Raw genomic sequence first — 20,980 nt, forward strand, 5'->3', positions numbered from 1 at the left:
GTCTCATTGCAGCTCCTCACATTAGTTTTCTATCCTTTTCAGACATCTTTTTCTCTACTTCTTCCCCAGACTATCTGGCAAGCAGGGAAGATCTGGGGCTATCACCATGAAATCACAGAATAGGGGAGCTGATCCCCTGAAAACAAACAAGCAGAAAGAGGCAGTGATCTATTAACAAATCTCTTCCTGGCCATTTCCACCCTGCCAATAAAGGGTGCAGGTCTCGGGTCAGGAAGAAAGCCCAGGTAGTTCACACTACTCTCCTTAGGCTACACTAAAACCAAAAAACTAAAAAAAAAAAACTAAAACCAAAGAACAAAAGAACAACCTAAACAGAAAAGGACTGAACATCCTCATCAGCTTTCTTTATTTTTCCTTTGCCTTCTATACAAACCACATTCTAATTTTTTTTTTTAATTAAGTCATAAATGCCTACATCTGAAATATTAAGGGTGTTCTGAAGCTGTCTGTGCTGCAGTTAACTGTTTAACTTGAGCTGCTTTGCAACAGAACCCTCACCTGGAGTAGGTGGAAGATTCAAAGTAGGTAGAAGGAGATTAAATGAGCTCTGTCATTCTGCCCAGTCCTGCAGTGATCCCGCAGTAAGGACCAACTGAATGTGACATCTGCTGGAGCAAAACATATAGATTCTTCCTAGACTTCAGAAAGACCATAAAGTATTTCAGGGAAGTTCTTTAGTTCCAAGATTGACAAGTTTCTTGTGAAACACACTGCCACACTGTTATCAGCAGAGCTGCACAGAATCTTACTCTAACCAGACGATAATTGTTTACCCACACACCATAAAAAATCACCACTGGTTTGCATTTTCTGGCCGTTCTATTTTTAAGGACAGACAAAAGCTCTGTACTCTTAAAATGTCCCATCAGAAGAACTTGAACAGTGACTGGAAGAAAATAAAAAAATCACCAAGAACCTCGTGATGGTGGACCCAGGAAGCATTTCTGAAACATTTGGATAACTCTGAAACAATCCATCTGGTTTCTGGTTTTGCCCATCAAGCTTTGCATTCTACAATGAGTGATATGGTACCAACTCACTTTATAGCTTCCATCCCAGATGATTTTCATGTGGAGAGATGAGTCTCATGAAAAGTCAGGTTTACAGGAGAAAAAAATCATTAAGAACCTGGCTGAGTGACCCCAAGAGAGCTTCACTGAGCCTCAGCAAAAGCAAACCCAGTACACTGGAATCAGTCCCCTCTGAATCTTTTCTCAATGCACCAAAATAACTAAGAATAAAAGGGTTGGTGGACATAAAACGAGATGGCTGCCCACTCCTCTCTCTGTCTTTGTTCTGCAGCTGGTGCAAATGATGGCCTCATATGTAGGATGATGAGGAAACCAGTTCATAGTGATCAATGGGCTTGGGCCTCAGAAGCATCACCAGCACAAGATTTAAGGGTCTGATACCAAGGTGAAGAAGACTTCCTCACCAGCTCAATGACTGCACCATTCCCTTGCATGTGACAGAGGTACACACCACACTGACCCAAGGTTTTCTCAGAAAGATCTAGGGATGAGATCAGGAATATTTCCATTTGGTCACCCAGCACCACTGTTTGTGGCAACACAGCAACCATTGCTACCTGCATGAATGAAACACAAGATACTTCTGGCAATATGTTTGAGGAATGGGATGACTGATCCCTCCTGATGCCACCAGCCACAGACTCCTTCAGCACAGCTGGTGTCAGCCACCTCTGAGCCAGGGGCCCAGCTTATGGCTCAGACCCAAGAGCAATGGAAGCTCCTGCCAAGTTGTCTTTTGATCTTTTCATGGAACGGCTGCATTCCTGCCCTGTTAAATCACATGCCCAGACTCCCTCTGCCTACCAGGACTCATCACCATGTCCCAGGCAGCTTCAAATCCAACCTTTGCAGTGCTGCCACAGTAAGTGGACATTGCATCCAGTCACCAGCTACAGGTTTAGGCAACACAGCCAGGCTAAGCTACTTGATGCATGGTTTATTTTACCTCTCAAATCTAGGTGGAAAAACAATTTTCTAAAGTTAGGTTTGTGAATTAGGGCATCTTCACACCAAAAAAAGGATGAAGTTTGTTCCACTACATCATTTCAGGCAGCATAAAATGATTCAGAAATCAAAAGTTACCTCTGTTCTTACAACTCCAGTGCCTTTGCTTGCAGAAGGAAGATGCTTGCGGCAGACCTGTAAAGTGATCTCCATGCAGCATATTCAGCTGCAACAAGCAGAGCTCCAGCATGCAACAAAGCATCTGAGTGTTGCACTCCTTAAGAAATACCAGAGCCTGACCACCCTGGAAAGACTGAGGCCAGTATTTGTGTCCTTTTCTTAAAGGTGTCCTTCTACACTCACCTTACCCACTCTTTTGCAGAAATTAAATGGATTTTTTTATACTCCAGGGTAACAGTGAATTGCTCAGCCCAGGTTTCTAAAACAGGGATTAGCATCTCACTGTTATGGCAGATTTCTAAAAGATGAAATATTGCTAGACAAGGTAGCAGATTACACTGGAAGTGGGGGAGATGGCAGTGATCCCACCACGTTTAGCAGAATTCCTTACCCCTCTCTTCCCTCCCCTGACCCTCTATGCACCATTGCTGAACACCCAGCCCATTCACACACTGCTCTGAAAAAAAATAAAAAGATATACATTTAGATTTTGCTCTTTAAAATAAAACAAACAACCCCAAATAGTTGTAAAGGCTTGGCAATATCTGAGGTGCCTTAAATGCTGCCCGTGTTCCAATCTTTAAGTTGGTGAAGGGGAAGGAGGGAGGCAGACCACAGGGTATTCTCCAGCTAACACAGGGAGAAATTCTCTCTGGTGAAGCAGAGATAGACTTTGCAAATCAATTCACAGTCCATACGCAACGGCTTGGGTTCGTAAAACCCACTTTAAAGTAGCCCATTATTTCATTAATGACATTAAATGTGGCTAAGGGAAGTCAGAGCAAACAAAAGTAAACTACTGGAAGAAGGGGGTGGAGGGGGAAATACAGACAGGCTCACTCACCGAAGTCTGAATGCAAATCCTTTTTCAGTCCACAGAGCATGTCTGCTGTTATCTATCAAATCATTCAACTAATTCTATCAGCCTCTCCTCTCTCTCTCTCTCTCCCTGCACTGGAATCACTCTTCAGCCAGCCCGGGCTCACTTTCACGCTGCCTCCGACGCCGAGCGGGGCTGCACCACACGCGGTTCCTCACTTTGTGGCAGGAAAATAAAAAAAAGCAATCGTCCTGGGCACTCCGGTTTGCAAGGACTCAAAAACGTGGCAATCCTTTGGAAAGAAATGCCTTTACGTGTCTGTTTAAAGCGTGCCTTGCCAGTCCCGTGCAGAAATAGGAAAATGAAAGGTATAGGTGTTTCGGATTGGTTTTTTGGTTGGGGTTGTTGGGTTGGTTTTTTTTTTCAGCTGGTCCTAAAAATCTCGTGCTAGTTCTCTCGGCTCGACTGGCCATCAGGCATTGCCAAGCAGAAGTTGGAAGCGCAGTGATTAAAGGGAACAGCTGGTTGAAGGGGAGGCAGCCACTGAACCCTGACTCTGGGGCAGATGCAGCAAATGTCGAGCGTGCACTTCATTCCCAGCGGTATTCCGCGCCGCACGCCGCCGGTCGGGAGCGGACATCATCCCATGGAGATCGGAGAGGTGCTGGCCCTCGTCTGCCTCAGCCCTTCAGGAGATTCCATGGGGATTTCAGGCAGAGGGTGCGTTATTAAAAAAAAAACAAAAAAAAACAAAAAAAAAAAACGGCAAGGCGTGCAGGCGGTGCTGCGGCGGAGCAAGGCTGCCCCCCGGCAGCTGCAGAAGTTGGCCGGCAGCAGAGCTTCCAAGTTGCAGCAGCGGCTGAGCTGAGCGCAAGAAGAGGCTGTGACTGCAGTATTGCCTGACACACTTTCCTCTCCCCCACCCCCTCTTGGCAAGTGCTTGCAGAGCCTCCAGCACCTTTCAAGGCAATGTCAAGCTGCTGTCAAAGCATTACACTGCCTCTCAAACGCACACACAGAGTAAGGGAGTATGAAGCTGCAGTCTTATGTCCTGCCTACAGCGTTTTTCTGAAAACTCAGTTTAACCCTTTCTTAGGAAGGGCAGAGGAGCTGTCACGGGCAAAATGCAGCCAAACCGTGTGCTAGGATGTGAGCAAGCAAAGGTCTGCAGTGAGCTTCGAGGCAATGCTGGTCACCAGCTGGGTCACAGGAAATCCTGCCCTCCTGGACAGGATGCTTTATGGCTTACCCTGAAACAGCTGGTCCCTCACCACGGGTGGAGATAAGGTACTGGACTAGAAAGAATTTGTTGAAATAAAGCAGTCTCTGCTTCCTCTGCTACTAAAAAGACAAAGTAGGATGATTTTTGTTGGAGATCCAGACCATGAGAGTGATAGTGTTTTCCTGGCCCTGAGGTAGACTGCAGGGAGTCAGCAAGGGGATGTGCAGGGCTCACATCCCACCTGCAGCACCATGCAGGTCCCTGGTTCAATCAAGCTGTGAGGCACAAATCCTGTTTGCACCAACCAGCCCACAGCTTATGTCCAAAAGGCAGCTGTCAGTCACTGTATTTCCTTTGGAACTGCTATAATCTATAACAGCAAGATTACACCCACAAATGGTGAAAATAGGGCAAGACAAGCATAACCTAAGGCACAGAGGCAAAAAAAAAGCATCTCTGGTTTTGTAGGAGAGTCCAGCAGTGTTTGAGGCTTCTACCAGATTTGGCTGTAAGTGGTCAATAGCTTACAAATACAGAAGGATGCTCATGGAAAGGCAGAAAGGTTAAGTCTTCTTTCTATAGGAAAGCAACCAGGATAAATAAAAAAGGTCCTGAACACATGTGGATGTGCCAGAAGGAAATTTTGCAGACCTGGGGCCCATGGTCCTAACATTGTGTGGCCCATGTGGAGAAGGAGAATTGGCTTTCAGCCAAGCATCAGAGTTCCTGCTTCATTTGAAATGCAGCAAAATTTCTATTCTGGTTCCAACTCAGCTGTTTCATGTAAAGACAACTTATACAAAAGCAATAAAATTACTAAGTAAGAAGAACCTACTCACAAAAGAGATATTTTGGTCCATAATTTGCTTTTAAGAAGTTGTTCAGTCTGACAATAGACTTAATTAGTAATTGAGCCAAAAATTGTAATTAAAATTTTTTTCACACAGTTATTAATGCTTCTGATGCAGAGAAATTTCATCTTAAAGGAAATAAAAAACCATCTCCAGTTGCACCACATATACAAGAGGCTGCTAATTTGAGAATAGCCCTTTGCTTTGAATTCCATAAAATGGACACCTCCAGTAGGAAAAAGAAAAGATATAAGCATTCATTGGAGTTTATGCCATCATCTAATCCTTCCCAGAATATCTGCTGCATGGAGAAAGGGTAGGAGAGAACAGGTCTAATACATCGTTGAAGCTGTTTCTTCTTATGGCAAAAACTGCATGGAGCTGCCCAGTTCCTCTGCTCCCAGTGGGAAAAGAAGACTCATTTTGGCATTTCAAACCCAGAATTCCTTATGGGATCCACTGGGCTGGGTTGGCAAGAGCCAAGCACACCAGGAGCTTGGACAGAAAAAAGATGTTTACTCTATGATTTCTGACCAAAACCCATAAAACACAACACTTTCTTCATGTTTCAGGTAGTATTACATTAAAAACAGTTAAAGTGAAAAGCTTGAGCTCTCTTAATGGGGAAAGAAAAGGGTACATTGCACACACCAACAAAATTAGGCAGCCCAAAAAAGATGTTATGACGTTAGAATATATATGTCATAAAAGAGCGTGAGGCATCACTTAAATTGTCTTAAACTCAAAGGCAGTACGTAGACTTTGATTTTTCATTGACAGTCTGTATGTCCTTCTAAATCTCTTTATGCTTGAATGATTGTAATCAGCAACTATCCAAAAATGCTCTGCCAATATCAGCTGCATCAAAGTTTCACCTAAGATTGTCTGGTTTTCACTCAGACATTGTGCCCATTGGAAAAAAAGCAGTTAATGTGGAGGGACGCAGGGAAGATGTCTAAAGTCTTTCCACTGGGGAAAAAAAAAAAAAGAAGAAGAAAAAATAAATCTCAGTTCTGCCTGGTTGGCATATATTGATCTCACATTAAGATCCAAGGAGTAACAAGTGTGCAGGGAATGCTTTCTTGCTCCTTCTCTTCAGTATAAAATGCTGAGCCAGCAGACAGCATGGGCTGAGGACAGTCCACAGGCAGAACAGCTTCTAGGTGGTCCCTACTGGACACAGACATTCACACGGGCTTTTGGCTCTCATCCACACAACTACAGAGGCAATACCAGTCAACAGGCCAACAATCTAGAGAAAAGGGCATTTACTTCTCTCAGTAACAGGCTGACCTTTGAGAAAAATTCGTTTGTTGTAAGGAGCAGCTACCCTTACACACACACACAGAGATTGATCGGGTTTTATACCCAACAGATAACTGTCCTCCTCTTGAACTTAATGTATCTTTCCCCAGACCTATCTTACAAATCCTTTCAGAACGTCAGTGGGAGTGAAGCTGCAAACTTACATGGCCTAAATTGGCTGGGATGACATTTACAGGATACACTCTCATGCAAACAAGACAGGGAGGACAGCCGAGGGAAGATCCCAGGATATACACACTATCAATTTTTTAGTCCACTGCTTGACAGATATTTGTTCCTGTGATTTAAACCATTACTTATTTAACCACATCCCAAAGCATGCTCATCAGAACTCACAGGCCTGTAGAACACTCTAGTAAGATCCTGAAATGGACCATTTAGCATTGAGCATGCTCTGAGTCTGGGAGACCATGGAGAGGATTTTACATCACTCCACATTAGGAAGTCTCAGGAGACTCTCTAAAGACAGCTGAATGAACTTAATGAACAGACAGCCACAGGAAAATGATGAGGAAAAACACCCAACCATACGCACTGACAGTGCGCAGAGAAATGCTGAAGTTCTAACCACATATAAAATCATATTAATAGCAGCAGAAATTGCTTTGGGTTAAGGAAAGTTCAAAAGAGACTGATGCAGATGCATTATACTTATTTTAAATTCAGATCCTAAGTTAAAATTTTACATTGCTGTCTCATTATCCCAGTCCTACTTCTTCCATTTAAAAATACACACCTGCCTATCAGGGGTCTGCCCAGGGCTGGGGACCCCTCTTCCTGCTCATCCACCCTCTCAAGGCTTCTTTCTAGCACTGCAGATCCAGTGATTTCTTACTGGGTAAGCCAGTTTTTACTGGGAACTCCACAGCATATCAAAAGGCCTGGAGAGGCTACAACCCCTGTCCCCTTTGTTTGAGTTTTGGTTGCAGTGGACAGGAAGGAAGAGAAGGGACATAAGGAAGAGCCATCACTCTCTTGGTGAAGACTTCATGGCTGATTATCAAGCTATCCACTGGCTGCACATTTGCTCCGTTTCATCTGCTCCAATTTTACATGGTTGTGCTTATTTAGAAACCCCAGACAACTGCACACCAGCCCGAGGCCTGCAGCAGGGATCATTTCTGATCTAAGCACATACCCTATTTCTTAGACACAGACCCAAAATGCAACACACTATGTTATCAATACATTTTTATGGGGAAGAAGAAATAGACTTTAAAAAATAATCTTTTAAAAAGGGCATTTAAACAGTTTAATAACAGAGCCAGAGGAAGAAGTCCTTGATTATTCTCTCTTTTAAGTGCAAATTCCACCAGCCAATTCTAAGCATGAATTTATTACAGATAATGAACACTGAAAGATAAATTGACCCACCCAGTAGGCAATTAGAGCACACATGCAGAGCACGAAGATGGAGAGCACTGCTAAAGGTACATCCAACACCCCCATCCATTCCCTCCACCACCAGAGCACAATAAAATTGTTGCTGTATGTTTTCCTGCTTAACCATTTCAAGAAGAGACACCCACATCTGTCATGGCCTGACAGCACTGCGGGGGAGCAGTGGGAATGCAGGATGCCTCCTGGAGCTGTGATTAATGGGAAGAAGGACTCACTGCAGTGACCCCATCTCCTTGGGACACCAACACTTTGGCGGTCCCCAGTTATGCATTTTGCCTGTACATCAGCATTCCTGACTGGGCTGAAATGCACACCAAAGAAACAAGCTTTTAGTTTCAGAAAGAAACAAAGCTCAAAACTGTAGTAACTGGAATTTCCAGTTCTTAAAAATTCAAACTTTTGGCCTTTTTCCAAGAACCAACATCCCCTGGCCAACCTCAGCAGATCTCCCTCCCTCTTTAACAGTGGGGACATCTCCTTCTCTATTCCATGCAGGTGCAAGTCCAGGCGCTTGAATTTTCACTTGCTAAAGTTACAAACAAGTGGGTGAGTCTGTGTCTGGGACAGCACTGGTCCTTCCTCTCCATGTCAGTCTTAACTTCTCAGTTAGACCTCTGGAAAGAAATTATAACCTGTAATGGCTCAGCCCTTTCCTTCTGAGGGAGAGAAAGCATCTTGTCTCAAATTCTTATGGAAGAAGGTCAGCATTTTCTACCAAAATGAGCAGTAAACTGTATTTAACTCACGCAAAAGTCTTTACTGTCTGGTCTCAGCCAGATGACAGAGCACAGCAATGCTGTGGACTTCAAGAGTCTGTATATCCACCTTGCAAATATATGCTCACTAATGCTTTATATTTGTTTTTTCCACATGTGTTGTTGGCAAAAAACTCTTTTGTGGTGCAAGACAAATAAATGGGTAAGAACACACCCATGAGTAAAAGTCAAGGGTCAAGTCACTAACCTAACAAACGAGATAGGATGTACCAGCACCATTACTAACAACAGCAATTTTAAGGAACTAGACTACATGCAAGGCACTGTCACAGATGACAAACAGCAACAGATACTTGGGAATTTAAAAATTCTAATCCAAAACCCAAATGAGAAGAGCGTGGTGCCATTTTCAGTAGTCACTGGGGTTTCTCCGAACAATTTTAAGTACAACATCCTTTCAGGTCCACAAAAATGTTTATCACCAGGGTCCAATGGTGACTTCATGCATATCTTTTATATGCATGAAACATGCATGCCTCTTGGCCTCCCTATCCCCATGGTCTTAATATTTGGGCTTTCCTTCATGACCATGGGGCCAGGACTGTGCTTATTGGAACCAATTGCCAGAGGATATCATACCATGGGTACAACAAGCATTTCAAACAGGAGTAAAAAGCCCTCAATGGCAGGCACCGTGACTGGAATCATGATTGCAAGCCATGCTCCCACCAAGACATGGTCTCACACCCTTCAAAGTATTTCCCAATATTTCCTGGTTTAACCTCAAAAGTTAACCTGCCTCATCCAGGCAGCTGCTCCTTACTGCACCTTTGTAGCTACTATTTTAGTAATCTGAAGTTGTGAAAAAGGTACAAAATGCTGGTAAAAGCACTTGCAATGCTTAGGCTGCGTAGGAGGAAGAAAGTGCTCTGAACTCTGGGGAGTAATTGCACTTACGGATCCTTGAGTCCTGCTTCAGACTGAGTGCAGTCTGAACAGCAGCTGCAGCCCCACCACTGCAGCTGAGGCCATAAAGAGTTGGCCCCTCAGGAGAGCATGAAGGACATCTTTGTCCCTTAATGCTGCACACGTGCTATGCCACTTTTTTCTTACTCACTGAACATTAGGAAAAATCCCACAATTTACCCCAAGCTCAGGATTTCTGAATCTGGGTGAGCACAGTAGAATGCTATGGGGTTTGGAACTCCAGTGTTTATAAGAGAAAGACAAATAGGCTGCAGCAAAGTACAAGATTCTTTATTCCCCAGCCAGCTCTAATGACACAAAAGAGCTCGTTCAGGGACCTTGTTAGCAGAGGTCATTCTAACAAAAGTGAATCTCCGCTTTCTGGTGGTTTTTTAAGCCAAATGGGGATGAGCTTGACAAGACACAGCAATAAGCAATACAGCAGGAGGTTAATGATCTACTGGCAACCACCAGCTAAGCTAGGACAACGTGGGAGTTTATGACTTGCTCCAAAAGGAGCACAGTCCTGAAACATGTGTGCACATCATCTGAAAGCTGGTCCATCATGTTCAGCTAGACAGAGCATATTTCTCCCATTTATCTCTAACTCTGGCTGTACTGTACAGAACAAGCACTTTTGCTGTGTGAAATACACTACCCCATTTGGGGATGCTCCTAATTGGCTTCATTTTTTTTCCCCCATCCAATCTTTCATAGCAATGTAGCTAGCAGATTTAAAACAGCCTTGGGACACAAGCAAAACCCTCTTGAGCACACACCGAGACAGCTCAGCAAAGAATTATATTTGAATGGAAAAGTCAGGCAGAAATGGAGAGCAGAAGCAGTGCCATGGAACTGGGGGGAACCAAAATACCCCCTACCTTCTCAGCATTTAGTGATCAATGTGTTGGAATGATACTCAGTTGTTTACAGCTAAAAAACCGGAGGGAAAACATGTGTTCAAGTTCTTCAACGAAATGAATGGTTCCCAGTTTTAAGGTCATTAAACCACTCCAATTTTGAATGAGTACGTGGCAGCTGCACTTGGCACCTCAGTATCAGCATCAATAGTGCCCTTGCAGGGCCTGTTCATGATCTCACCTCTTCAGTAGAAATGCTGTTTCTTCTTCATCTTTTAATAATATCAGCAAGAATGAAAATACTGTTGGGTCTGTATTAGCAGCCAGCCACCATGGGTAGGAATGGGTACCCTACTTCTCCACTCTGGGTAAGCAGTTCAGTGAACAAACTCCATCACACAGACCATGTTAATAGAAACAAAACAAAACATGAAGAGAGGAAACATAGCTTGATGTGGAGCTCTGGACATAGAGGAAATGGCGAACTGGCCCTTCAGCCCTCCAAAAACAGGGGAGTAGCCCCAGCTCCTCAGCTCAATCAGCATAAGTGACAGGAGGGAACTGCCCCATGGGAGCAGAGGTGTCAACGTGCTCACGGGGCTGCCAAGCATGTCAGCATCCCTGAAACCCTCACTATATTGCATGTCAGAAGACCTCAGGCCTTTGCAATAGTTGGGACTGAAGACTTGTTCCTCCTACTCCAAATGGACCAGCGACTTGAGCCCAAAGGCTGTTTCCAGCAGCAGGGATGTGGGCCACTGCCACACCTCACCCCACAGGAGGGAGAGGCAACAGAGCTACAGCTTACTGCAGCACAAATGATGGGTCCTAACATTTAGTTAGCATCTAACTCCACTCCTCTCTGTGGGAAGAAAAAGTTCCACATCTTCCCCTTAAAAGGTTTATCTTGGTGCTGGTCTTTTCAGAGGCAACATTGCCAACAGAGATGGAAAAATAAGCAAGTGGGTCATCAGTCTTAGCAGTTGCCACACAGTTTCTTTTCAATGAGTAGCAGTGTAACAATGCATTAACAATAAATGAAACGCCATGTTAACACTAATTTGCATAGTACAGAGCCACAGTGCTTTGCTTCCTCTATTCTCCTTCCAAACTCTCCTGACCTGTATATGAATCGAGATGAAATTTAATTGCTGGGGCATTCAGCAGAATCACTGAATTCCTGCTTAATGAGGCTTCATTTGTACTCTGTTGCATCAGATACCTTCTCTCCAAGGTGCTGTATTAACTAGTTCAGATGTAAAGTATTTTCCAAGGCATATTGTCATAAGCATTTCAAGAAAGAAATTACAGGAAAAATGCTGACTGTAAAAAGACCAATAGCAGTATCAGTAGCATGATAAGGTTAGCAGGATCCCAAGAGCACTAAACCATATTCCTTACACAAGAAAAAAGCTTTAATGGCTTTTATGGCCACTGTTACATATTACCATGCAGCACCTACCCTGTGCAACTTTTGGAGAAGAGCAGAGCTAGGAGGGACCTAACCAAAGTCTACCTGGGAGACAGGCAAGGCCAAGAACTAGGAGCAATACCAATCATTTTGGTGAATCAGAAAATGCACAGCCCAAGGTGCACCCAGAGTCAGCTGGTGGTTTTGTATTCAGAGAGATCTAGGAGACCAGAAGTCCTCATTCAGAAGCCCTTGGCTGTGGGTTTCCACACCGGGTACCTCAGCCTGCCTCGGCTGATCTTTTAGTGAACTGCTCAGCCTTCTTTTGGGTTTTGTTTTTTTTTCCCTGCACATGTGGTACAGACAGAGACACCTGGGTGAGGGGAGACACGGCAGCCATCAGCACTGGATGAGGCCAGGAGCTGCCATCTGCTCCAGCCCCAGCCTCTTGCCCATGCTAGCTCTGTGGCACAGGAAACCCAGAGCAGCAGAGCACACTCAGCAAACAGCCAAGCCCCAACAGACACTGCAACAATGCAGCTGTCAGCGAGCTGCTTCCCAAAATGGGGTGAAACCAGGTCAGCCTCACTTGATGCTGATGCTGCTGCAGAGAGGCTCCTGGCTCTGCTCAGACAGCCTGAGGAGCGATGTGGCTTTCAGAAGGGTTCAAACACACAGAGGCCTTCAGACAGAGTCAATCAGTCGTGTTTTGGGGCAAGGCCTTTCCATCTGACTCTTTGGCTCCTGGTCAAAGTTTTACTTCCCAAGATGGAACAAAGTAACCCCAAAGTGCCGCGACGGGTGCTATAGAAAGGAGGATTTTGGCTTTAGAGCGTATGGAGCTCCTTTAAGGACTGAAAATTGCTTTCTACTACAGGCTGCCAGGAGGTGCAGCCTCTCCCCCCTTTCAGACTCCTCGGGAACAGCTACAGCATGCTCATAGCTGTAGTAAAGGTTTATCCTTTTACTTGTGAGTTACAAGAACCTACAAAAGCCCTCCTTACAGCTCATTAACAGCATGGGTTCAAACAACAAGTGGCTTTGTGTTGGCTGCATCAGGCCAGAAGACAGACCACAAAGTCATTTTTCTTTTTGCATAATAAGGTGAAAGAGTGGGGAACAGGGGCTGGAGCAAGGCAGTCCTAATTATCCCAGGGTAGCTAATTATAAAGGATGTAAATTGACAGAAATACAATCACATGGCCAATGATAGTATTTTTTTTTTAAGCTGGAAATTTTAGCCCATTATCTTTTCCACTGAAAAGCTTTAATTGAAAATGGCTAATCTTCCAGTGGGTTCAGGAAGGGTTTACAAGCTAATTGCTCTCTTCTCTTCAGGATTAACACTGTGTTCTGTGAATAGGGGTGGAGGGCAGCAGATGTGCAGCCTTCACTCTCTTTAATCCAAATGCCCCCATCGCCACAGATGCTCCCAATGCTGTGCAGTGGCATAATGGAATCACTTTCTCACATATAAAATGGTTGTTCCAAAATGAAATTACAGCCATCTATTAGGAAGGGAACAATAAATTTCCTTCACCATGCATCCCTATCACGAAAGACACAGCATTAGCCTATAAAAATCCCTGACGGAAGTAAATCTTGCAGGAGAGAAAGCAGCTAACAAGAATTTACCATTCTCTTTTTATAACTGGAATCTGGTGTCATTTGGATGCAGGCAGAAAAGTCATTATCCCACAGAAGTCAGAGAATGATCCCATGAACAGTGTGGCTGGGACCTGGCTGCTAAGCTGTAGGCTGGGTGAAAATTTAAAGGAGCTGGTAGGGAGAACAGCTGCCTTCCATTTAAGCAGAGAAAAACTGGTTTTGTTTTGCTAACCACAACGGCAACTATAACCTATTGCTCTCACAGGCTGCAAACAAAGTTACTTGGAAATCTTAACTACATGGGGTAGATGGCATTTGCCTTACATGAGAAAAAGGGGTTGGCTTGATTATCTCCCTGGGAAAGATACATGCAAAGAGAGAGAGAAGGTTCCCTAAGAGCAAAGAGAGTGACCCCTAATTCTTAGAAAGAGGGGAGGGGGAGAAAAAGTGCCTTCAAAGACAGCCGAAAATTAATAAAATAAGGTCATGGCCATGCAGCTCTTGCTGCTACTCAGTAAGGAAGGCTGAGTTCTCCTTCATATGGAATCTGCACCCACACTGCTCAGAAAACCAGGTATCTAGAGCCTCCTTGCAAGATCCTGACTGACAATTCAAGAGAGGTAATACACCTGTTCGCAAAGAATTTTTTTGTATTCCCTTTAACAGATCTGGGAAGGCCACAGCGTTAGGAGTAACAGTGTGCCAGCCCCCTTTACCCAGACAGTAGCTCAGAAAAGCAGCAGAGCACCTGGGGCCAAAAGGGATTGGCAGAAGGCTGAAGCATTTGAATTGGAAGGAAAGCAAAGCTAATATTTTTCATTGTAAATGCTCAGAAGTGCTGTCCAGAACAGGACCAGCACCTCTCAGGAAGGTGCTAGGGAAAAGTTGCATCTCCACCTACACACACTGGCTAACAGAGAGCATCTCCTGTTTCTAGGATGACCAATGGAAAAGACAGCTCTCCCTAGATATGTTCATCTCAAGTCTGATTAAGTTCCTAACTTTAGCAATCTATAAACTAGAAGGTTCATCTTTTTTGACAGAACAACAAATGAAGCTCATTAACTGCTTCCCCTTTTCCTTCTTCCCCAAAACCTAGACCTTCCAGCTGTATCTCTATCAAAGGGAACACACTAAAACCCAGCAAGCAAGCAGTGCAAACACCACCTGTACAAAAGCATCTCAGTCAAACCCCTGGCAGCAGGAGACACAAGAGCCCAGGGAACAGGTACCAGACAGAGAAACATCAAAAGCTCAACTAGTTTTCAAAAAGTGAATTTATGCAAAGTACAGCTGAATATTTGCCTGTTCAAACCCTTGCCTGGAGTAGTCACTAAGCTGCTATTCCTAAATCAAGCCTTTCACTAGCTAGAGAAATGGAATATTTAGTGTGCAAATGAAGATGAATTGTTGCCAGTCAAAGTACCACAGTACATTCAGCAGTGATCTCTGCTGTGCAGAGGGTTTCCTCGGCAGAGGGAGAAAGCCTTCAAAGCAAGCAGATGACAGACATCCATGTGACAGTATTAAAATCTAGATGGATGGATTCTGAGATATTAACTGCATGGCTTAGGAGGAGATATTTTCAAAACTCTATTAACCCAGTGACCCAGTTTATGAGAAAGACTCCTTGTCATTTGTACCTTTTGATTACACATGAGAAGTGTAATACTGTCTGCTACCTCAGCAGCCATTTGCATGCTGCAACACAGTAGTTCCATGTGCAATAGGGATTAAAAGTTAGATTTATTCAGCTTTACCATAAGGTTTAAAGCTGAGGTGTTCCCTCAGTATCCTATTTCCCTGTGCTTTCTGCTGTGTTATTTCTGCTGCTCAAAGACACAAGAACTGCAGCAGAATTTCACCCTCCAGAGTTACACCTCCAGCTCCTAGAGTTTTTTCTCTGCAAGGGCCCCTGGGAACAATACTGAAAGGCAAATATTATTACTCCATGAGGAAAAACAGAGAGATTCCAGGCCAGAATCAACACTAGATGAATTATTGACAAGAAAATCTAGTTTAGAAGCTGTACACTTGGCAAAGAAGGTGGTTTGACTGCCCTCTTTTATTCAAAGGACAAAAAAATGGCAGCAGAGAGAGAAAATTATTTTTTGAAAGCTATAAGAGCTCTGAAAACTCAGTCTTACTATCTCCCATCTCCATATCAGCTGACACAACTGACACACAGTAATAACCATACCTACTGCAAAACAGGAACTAAAATTACAGGTTTAAAAGAGCTCCTTAGAAAGTTTTTCGTAACAGAAATATCTGCTTCTAGAACAGTAATTTTAGAATAATTATTCTCTAAAAGATATCGTACTATAAAACTGTTTCACTCAACTATTAATTCGTTGCTAAGAAGCAGTGCAAGGCTTAATAGAACGTGAAGATTTGAGTGAAAATTATGGGATTGCTTGCTATATGGCTGTGAATTGATGCATGTACGTTAGGTGGGAAGGAGACAACAAGAAAATACGTCTCAATCAAAATGATCAGGCAGAGCAGTAAAACTTGCTGACACTCTGAATCAACAAGCAATACCCAAGGGACAGATCACAAAGGGAACATCTTCCTTGCAAGATTTCAGGTGCTTTCCTGCAGTAACTGCACACTCCTGGAGAGCATCACATACTGGAAGGTGGTGGCCCAGGCAAAACTGGCTAACAGTTCCTGACATTTGCTGTGATTTTCTGAGGTAATTAAGTACTGGATTCCTTTAGAAACAGCATATGCCTCAAGGGGTAGTTTTTTGGACAGCAGTTACACCATTGCAAAGGATGTTTGTGATCTAAATTATGCTATTAAACATACAAAGCATCCTGTAGCCTTAGTTCTACCCAGGATGACTCACTCCCAGTGTAAAGCAATTTAGCCAGAGGAAGAAGGTGCTGGAGGAGGAAGGTGCAAATGTTCTTCACAAGTCACTCCTGTGGCTGTCACATCAGTCTTCTACCAAAGCCATTCTCTCCTCTCTCACCTTCTCTGATAAAAGCCTCCATCCAGTCTCCTCTGGAAGCACTGCCATGAAGAAACCCCACAGACAAAACCAAAAATACTCTCCCCATTACCCAGGAGGCATCCGAAAACAAAAGCATTTACTGGGATGCCATGAGGTCTGGGATGGTGGATGTCCATGGCCATAGGTGCTCAGTGCTATGAGGAGAAGGGAGGTGGGCACATCAACACCAGCAGCCCCCACATCTGCTCATCCCACCCTGGGGCAGATAGCTTGGCTTCCTGACCAGGATTTGCTTCTCTACAGAGGGCAATCCAAGTGCACCAGCCTTCCTCATTCTAAGAAGGAGGTATTTGGCAAGATTTCAAACTTGAGCATACCCAGATGAAACAGGCCAGATTGAAGGATTTCTGCATAATTAGGAGTATAATACTGTATTTAAGAGCCTCCTAAATACCCACAGTTAAACAGCATGCTTGGCGGAAGCCCATCTCTCATCACAAGGGACTAAAGCTGGCACTGAGTGGATGGAGATCTTCACTTTCTTTAGTACAAAGCAGCAGGCAAAAATCCTTCCCAGAACCACTGCAGATCTCCTCAACCAGATGCCCTGGCCTGGAGGCATCCGATGTTCCCAGAGCAACAAACTGGCTGTGCAGATACCCAGACCTCAGGGAAGTTTCTATAGCAACTGGATGCAAAGAGATTTAAGGTGTCTACTTGGCACAGTTGATTTACACAGGCCTGGCTGTGTTTAAGTCATTAAGTTCATTTCAGGAAAAAAACTGAAAAAATAAAGGTGCTACCCCCTATTATAGGAGTTTTGGTCCTCTTTACTTCATTCTCAATAGTTTTCAAGTCTCAGATTATGGGTTGACAGGGCATTTCCCTGTTATCTCTGCTAAAGAGAGGGAGGGAGGCTTTCTTTTTACTTCAGCTGTAGAAGTCCATACAATCCCAAATCTCCAAGCTTTGAAAAAGACCTCGGACAGTAACTACAAAATATACTTACTCTTCTTCAAGCAGTGGGTGAAAGTATGGTAGTTACAGAGCAGAATTGCCTGTTACTGAAGTGTAGAACAGGACACCTATGCATGCACGTTTTCTAAGTGTGCATCCAGGTTTTCTGCAAGGCTGCCAGGCAGCAGCAGGCAGGGGCTTCATCAGCTCTTCCTCCACAGAGCACCTTGGTGCCTGGGGAGCTGCAGGGCTGGCAGACCTCTCCACCAAGACCAGCACCGTCTCAAGCAGTCGCTGTAAACCAAGACATCCCAAACTTGAGGTTGATGGGGAAGTTGCTGAGCATTTTCCTCTGTGATCAGCTCCTCCACACACTCTTGTTCCCTCTGCCCCTGTGTGTGCTGCCAACACACAACACACCTGCCTTACAGAGGCACTGGCTGGGGTGAAACTCAAGTCTCTGCTTCCATTGCTGTTTGCAGCCCTGCAGGCTCCTGCCCCAGCACATTTGCTTCCAGCACCACCTGACCAAAAGCCTTCGGGTGAGAGGGCAGATTTATGGGCTAAGAAATGAGATGTGTGACTGATGGAATGGAAGACACAGCAGCTGCAAAGTTCACCCTGCTCCAGGGGCAGCTGTGACTTTTCTCAATATTGCTGCCCATTTGCTGTCAGAGCTTCCTTCCCTCCCTCCTTCTTTGCCTTCCTGCAAAAAGGGGTTTCCTTAAGGGCTAAACTTTGACTTTTGCAAATTGATAGTTTCGCAGTCTTCAGTTTTGAAGTAGTAAAAGTTTCAAAGCAAGTGAGAGGCAACCATCTGAAGCTCTCTCTCACCTGTCTCACAGATGAAAAGCTCCTAAAGGACAGTGCCACAAAGCCTTCCTCCCCCTGCAAGCACCACCTCTCATCCCCTGCCTGGAAATACTTGCTGGAAGACAGCTGAAACTTAAATAAATAAATAAAATCCAATGATGAAAAAAGGGTGGGCAAAGAAGGGGAAGCATGGGGATTGAGGAGACAGAAGATTAATAGCCTGGCATTTATGGCAGTTTAATAATAGAGCTGTCACAATAGGAGAGATTTACTAATTGCAGAGTCATTTGCTATGGATCCCCATCAAGCTGCCATTTAAATCACTGTGCAGTCCTTAAGATGGCTTTCAAAAGAGGGGAAGGGGGGAGAAGAGACAACACCCACAGTATTTATGCAGCTAAATTAGGAACGCATTGTGTTTTCTTACAGATGAACAAGTCCATGAGGAACCCAGCTTTCCTGTGAGCCCAAAGGAGCTGGGGGGGCAGGTACATATTTGTCTGAGCCCCTCCAAGCAGCAAGTGGGTCTTGCATTGAGGCAGAAGGTTCTGACCTCAAACTAAGCCCCAGCAAGTTTTACATAGCTTTAACCAGTGACCTACTAATACTTCCAGCATCTCCCCAGGGACTATAAGCTATAGATCCAGTGTGTCTTTTTACAGAATTACTTAGCAACAGTTTTAGGGGCAAAAAGTCATGTTAAACCACAGTTGCTAGTCAGATCTCTCAGGGCTGTCACCAGAGAAAATCAAGTTGGTCCTTCCACTAACAGGCTTTGTAGTGAAGCTGTAAGCTTCTAATTCACATGTTCTCATCAGGTAAAGGTTGTGTTATGCAGTGCCTCAACCCAAAGCATACACAGCTGTGTTTGCTGGGGGAGCCTGATGGCAATGTGCTGCAGTGAAGGAGAACCCTGCATGCCACTGCCATGATGCTGCTCCTCTCCATCCGGTCCCTGAGGCCACCAGTGCCTGCCCAGCAGTGATTCACAGAACTGCAAGTGCTTGGGTACTTCTAGAATCATGGCACCAAAAATTGAACAGGTTGAAAAACTTTTCCCACAAAATTCTCCAGGGAGCTGTTATCTGGTGTAAATACTTCATTGCAGTTAAACCTGATGTTCATCAGCCTTGAGAAGAAAGCCTTCCAGCAGTCTGGGGTGGAATTAAAACCAACCCAGGTGCAAGTAAGAGACCTGGTAAATGAGGGATCCATAGGATGGAGAAGATTGGTCTCAATAGGGAAACTGAGCCTAGAGCTTTGTATCCTAGAACACCCTTGCCCTTTCAGGAAAGAAAAGGGTCTCTCAGCTCTAGCAGTTCTGCATCCAGCAGTCCTTCTTCTCTATAGCATCACTCCCTGGGACTCAACCCCCAGAATAAAAGGGGTCCCCCTTTTTGTACCCTCATTCTTGCCTCTGCAGAGACACCATGACCCCTGAGGGGAGCTGCAGCCCACCCAGGTGCCAGCATGCCAGGCTCCACTGGGTGCTGCAGGAGCAGCAGGGGAGATGCCTTGCAGGGGCCCAGGGCAGCAATGCCATCCCACATCAGCCAGCAAGCCAAGGGCAGGCTGTGCCTTCTGCGTCATACCTGCTCCCATAACTCAGCTGAGATTCTGTCAAAAAGGCCATTTTAATATTCTTTCTCTTTAGGGAAATGGGGCTCATTCGGAAGTTTGGTCAGGGCCTTGCATTTGCAGATCATCAACAATTAGCAGCCTACATGAGTGCACAGTTGGGGCTTTCAAGGCATTTAAATTCTGCTGCCATTTAATAACCACCAGTGACTCAGAGGCTGCTTTCCTCCCACATGCTGTGGCCCAGCACTCCAGATTTTTCCATCCCTTTGAATGCACTGGTATAGAAGATAAGAATCTACTAAACAGGACTGCTTCAGCACTGCATCTGCAGATAATCCGACATACATCGAGCACAATTTGATCAGGTTTCACATTTGGGGCTGTTCCCAAGCCTGCTGTTCAAGTGCCATTTGCAAAAGGGATGCTGCATTAAGGCAATATAGGACTCTTGCCATATCATCTTGAGAACAGGGTGAGATAGCACCAGCTCGCATCCAGTCCCAGCATCTGACTCCTGCTACAGCTGTTTGTGAGTGGTTTTGGTCTACCAGGAACACATTTAGACTCAGATGAGATGTCTTACATGGCATTTGCTTCTCAGAGGCACAATCAATCCCCATTTTACACTTAGCAGAGATAAGATAGTTGAAGCATAATTGATTTTATTTTATGGGATGCTCTACCATGAGCATCCTTAAACAGAATTCAGCTGTAATGAACCTACAGTACAAGATGAGTCTTCACTGAGCCAAATGTCATTGCCTAGGGACAAGTTCAGATTCAAGTAACTTCATTGCTCTACATCTTAGATGGGGCTCTTCAGTCATGTTAAGCCAAGCCAAGTGTGCCAACACATGTTCCCTGCACATTCCCATCAAGACAAGGGCAATGTCAGCTCCCTTGCTAATTGAAGTATGCACAGTGGGAAGTATTCAAATCAGGAAGACACAGAAGGAAAAGGACTCCTCAGTCACCTATCTGGTGAAAACTTTCAGGCTTTAAATTGAAAGTTGCATTGATGGTAGAAGTTAGCATCACTTATTGTTGCTTCTGCACAGCACCTTGAAGAGCTACCCCAGTGGTCAAGGTTTGGGATCCCTATCATATTGCTCCAGCTTGGAGTCCTTAGGTTGCAGCCTCACCACTGGTCCCTCACCACCATAAGCACCCATCATCTCTGGAGGAGAGTGTATGCTTGTTTAGACAAGCTCACCTCATCATCCTGGGCCCTGGCTCTGCTCCAGGAGCTATTAAGACACATTTGCATGCCTGTGCTAGCATAGTCTACCCAGTCAAGCAAACCTGAGAG

At 44.6% G+C, this 20,980-nt stretch overlaps 1 protein-coding gene across 1 annotated transcript in view; it reads right to left on the minus strand.

Moving 5' to 3' along the window:
- GRIP2 (glutamate receptor interacting protein 2) overlaps positions 1 to 3,697 on the minus strand; it is a 79,401-nt gene extending 75,704 nt beyond the window's left edge. Inside the window, exon 1 of the mRNA XM_008501136.2 lies at positions 3,022 to 3,697. Within this exon, the coding sequence (XP_008499358.2) occupies positions 3,022 to 3,061 (40 nt within the window). The 5' untranslated portion in view covers positions 3,062 to 3,697. The remainder of the gene's footprint in view (positions 1 to 3,021) is intronic.
- Positions 3,698 to 20,980: the final 17,283 nt, after the last annotated feature.

The sequence above is a fragment of the Calypte anna genome, chromosome 12 (assembly GCF_003957555.1).
Source record: "Calypte anna isolate BGI_N300 chromosome 12, bCalAnn1_v1.p, whole genome shotgun sequence".
Lineage (NCBI taxonomy): Eukaryota > Metazoa > Chordata > Aves > Apodiformes > Trochilidae > Calypte > Calypte anna.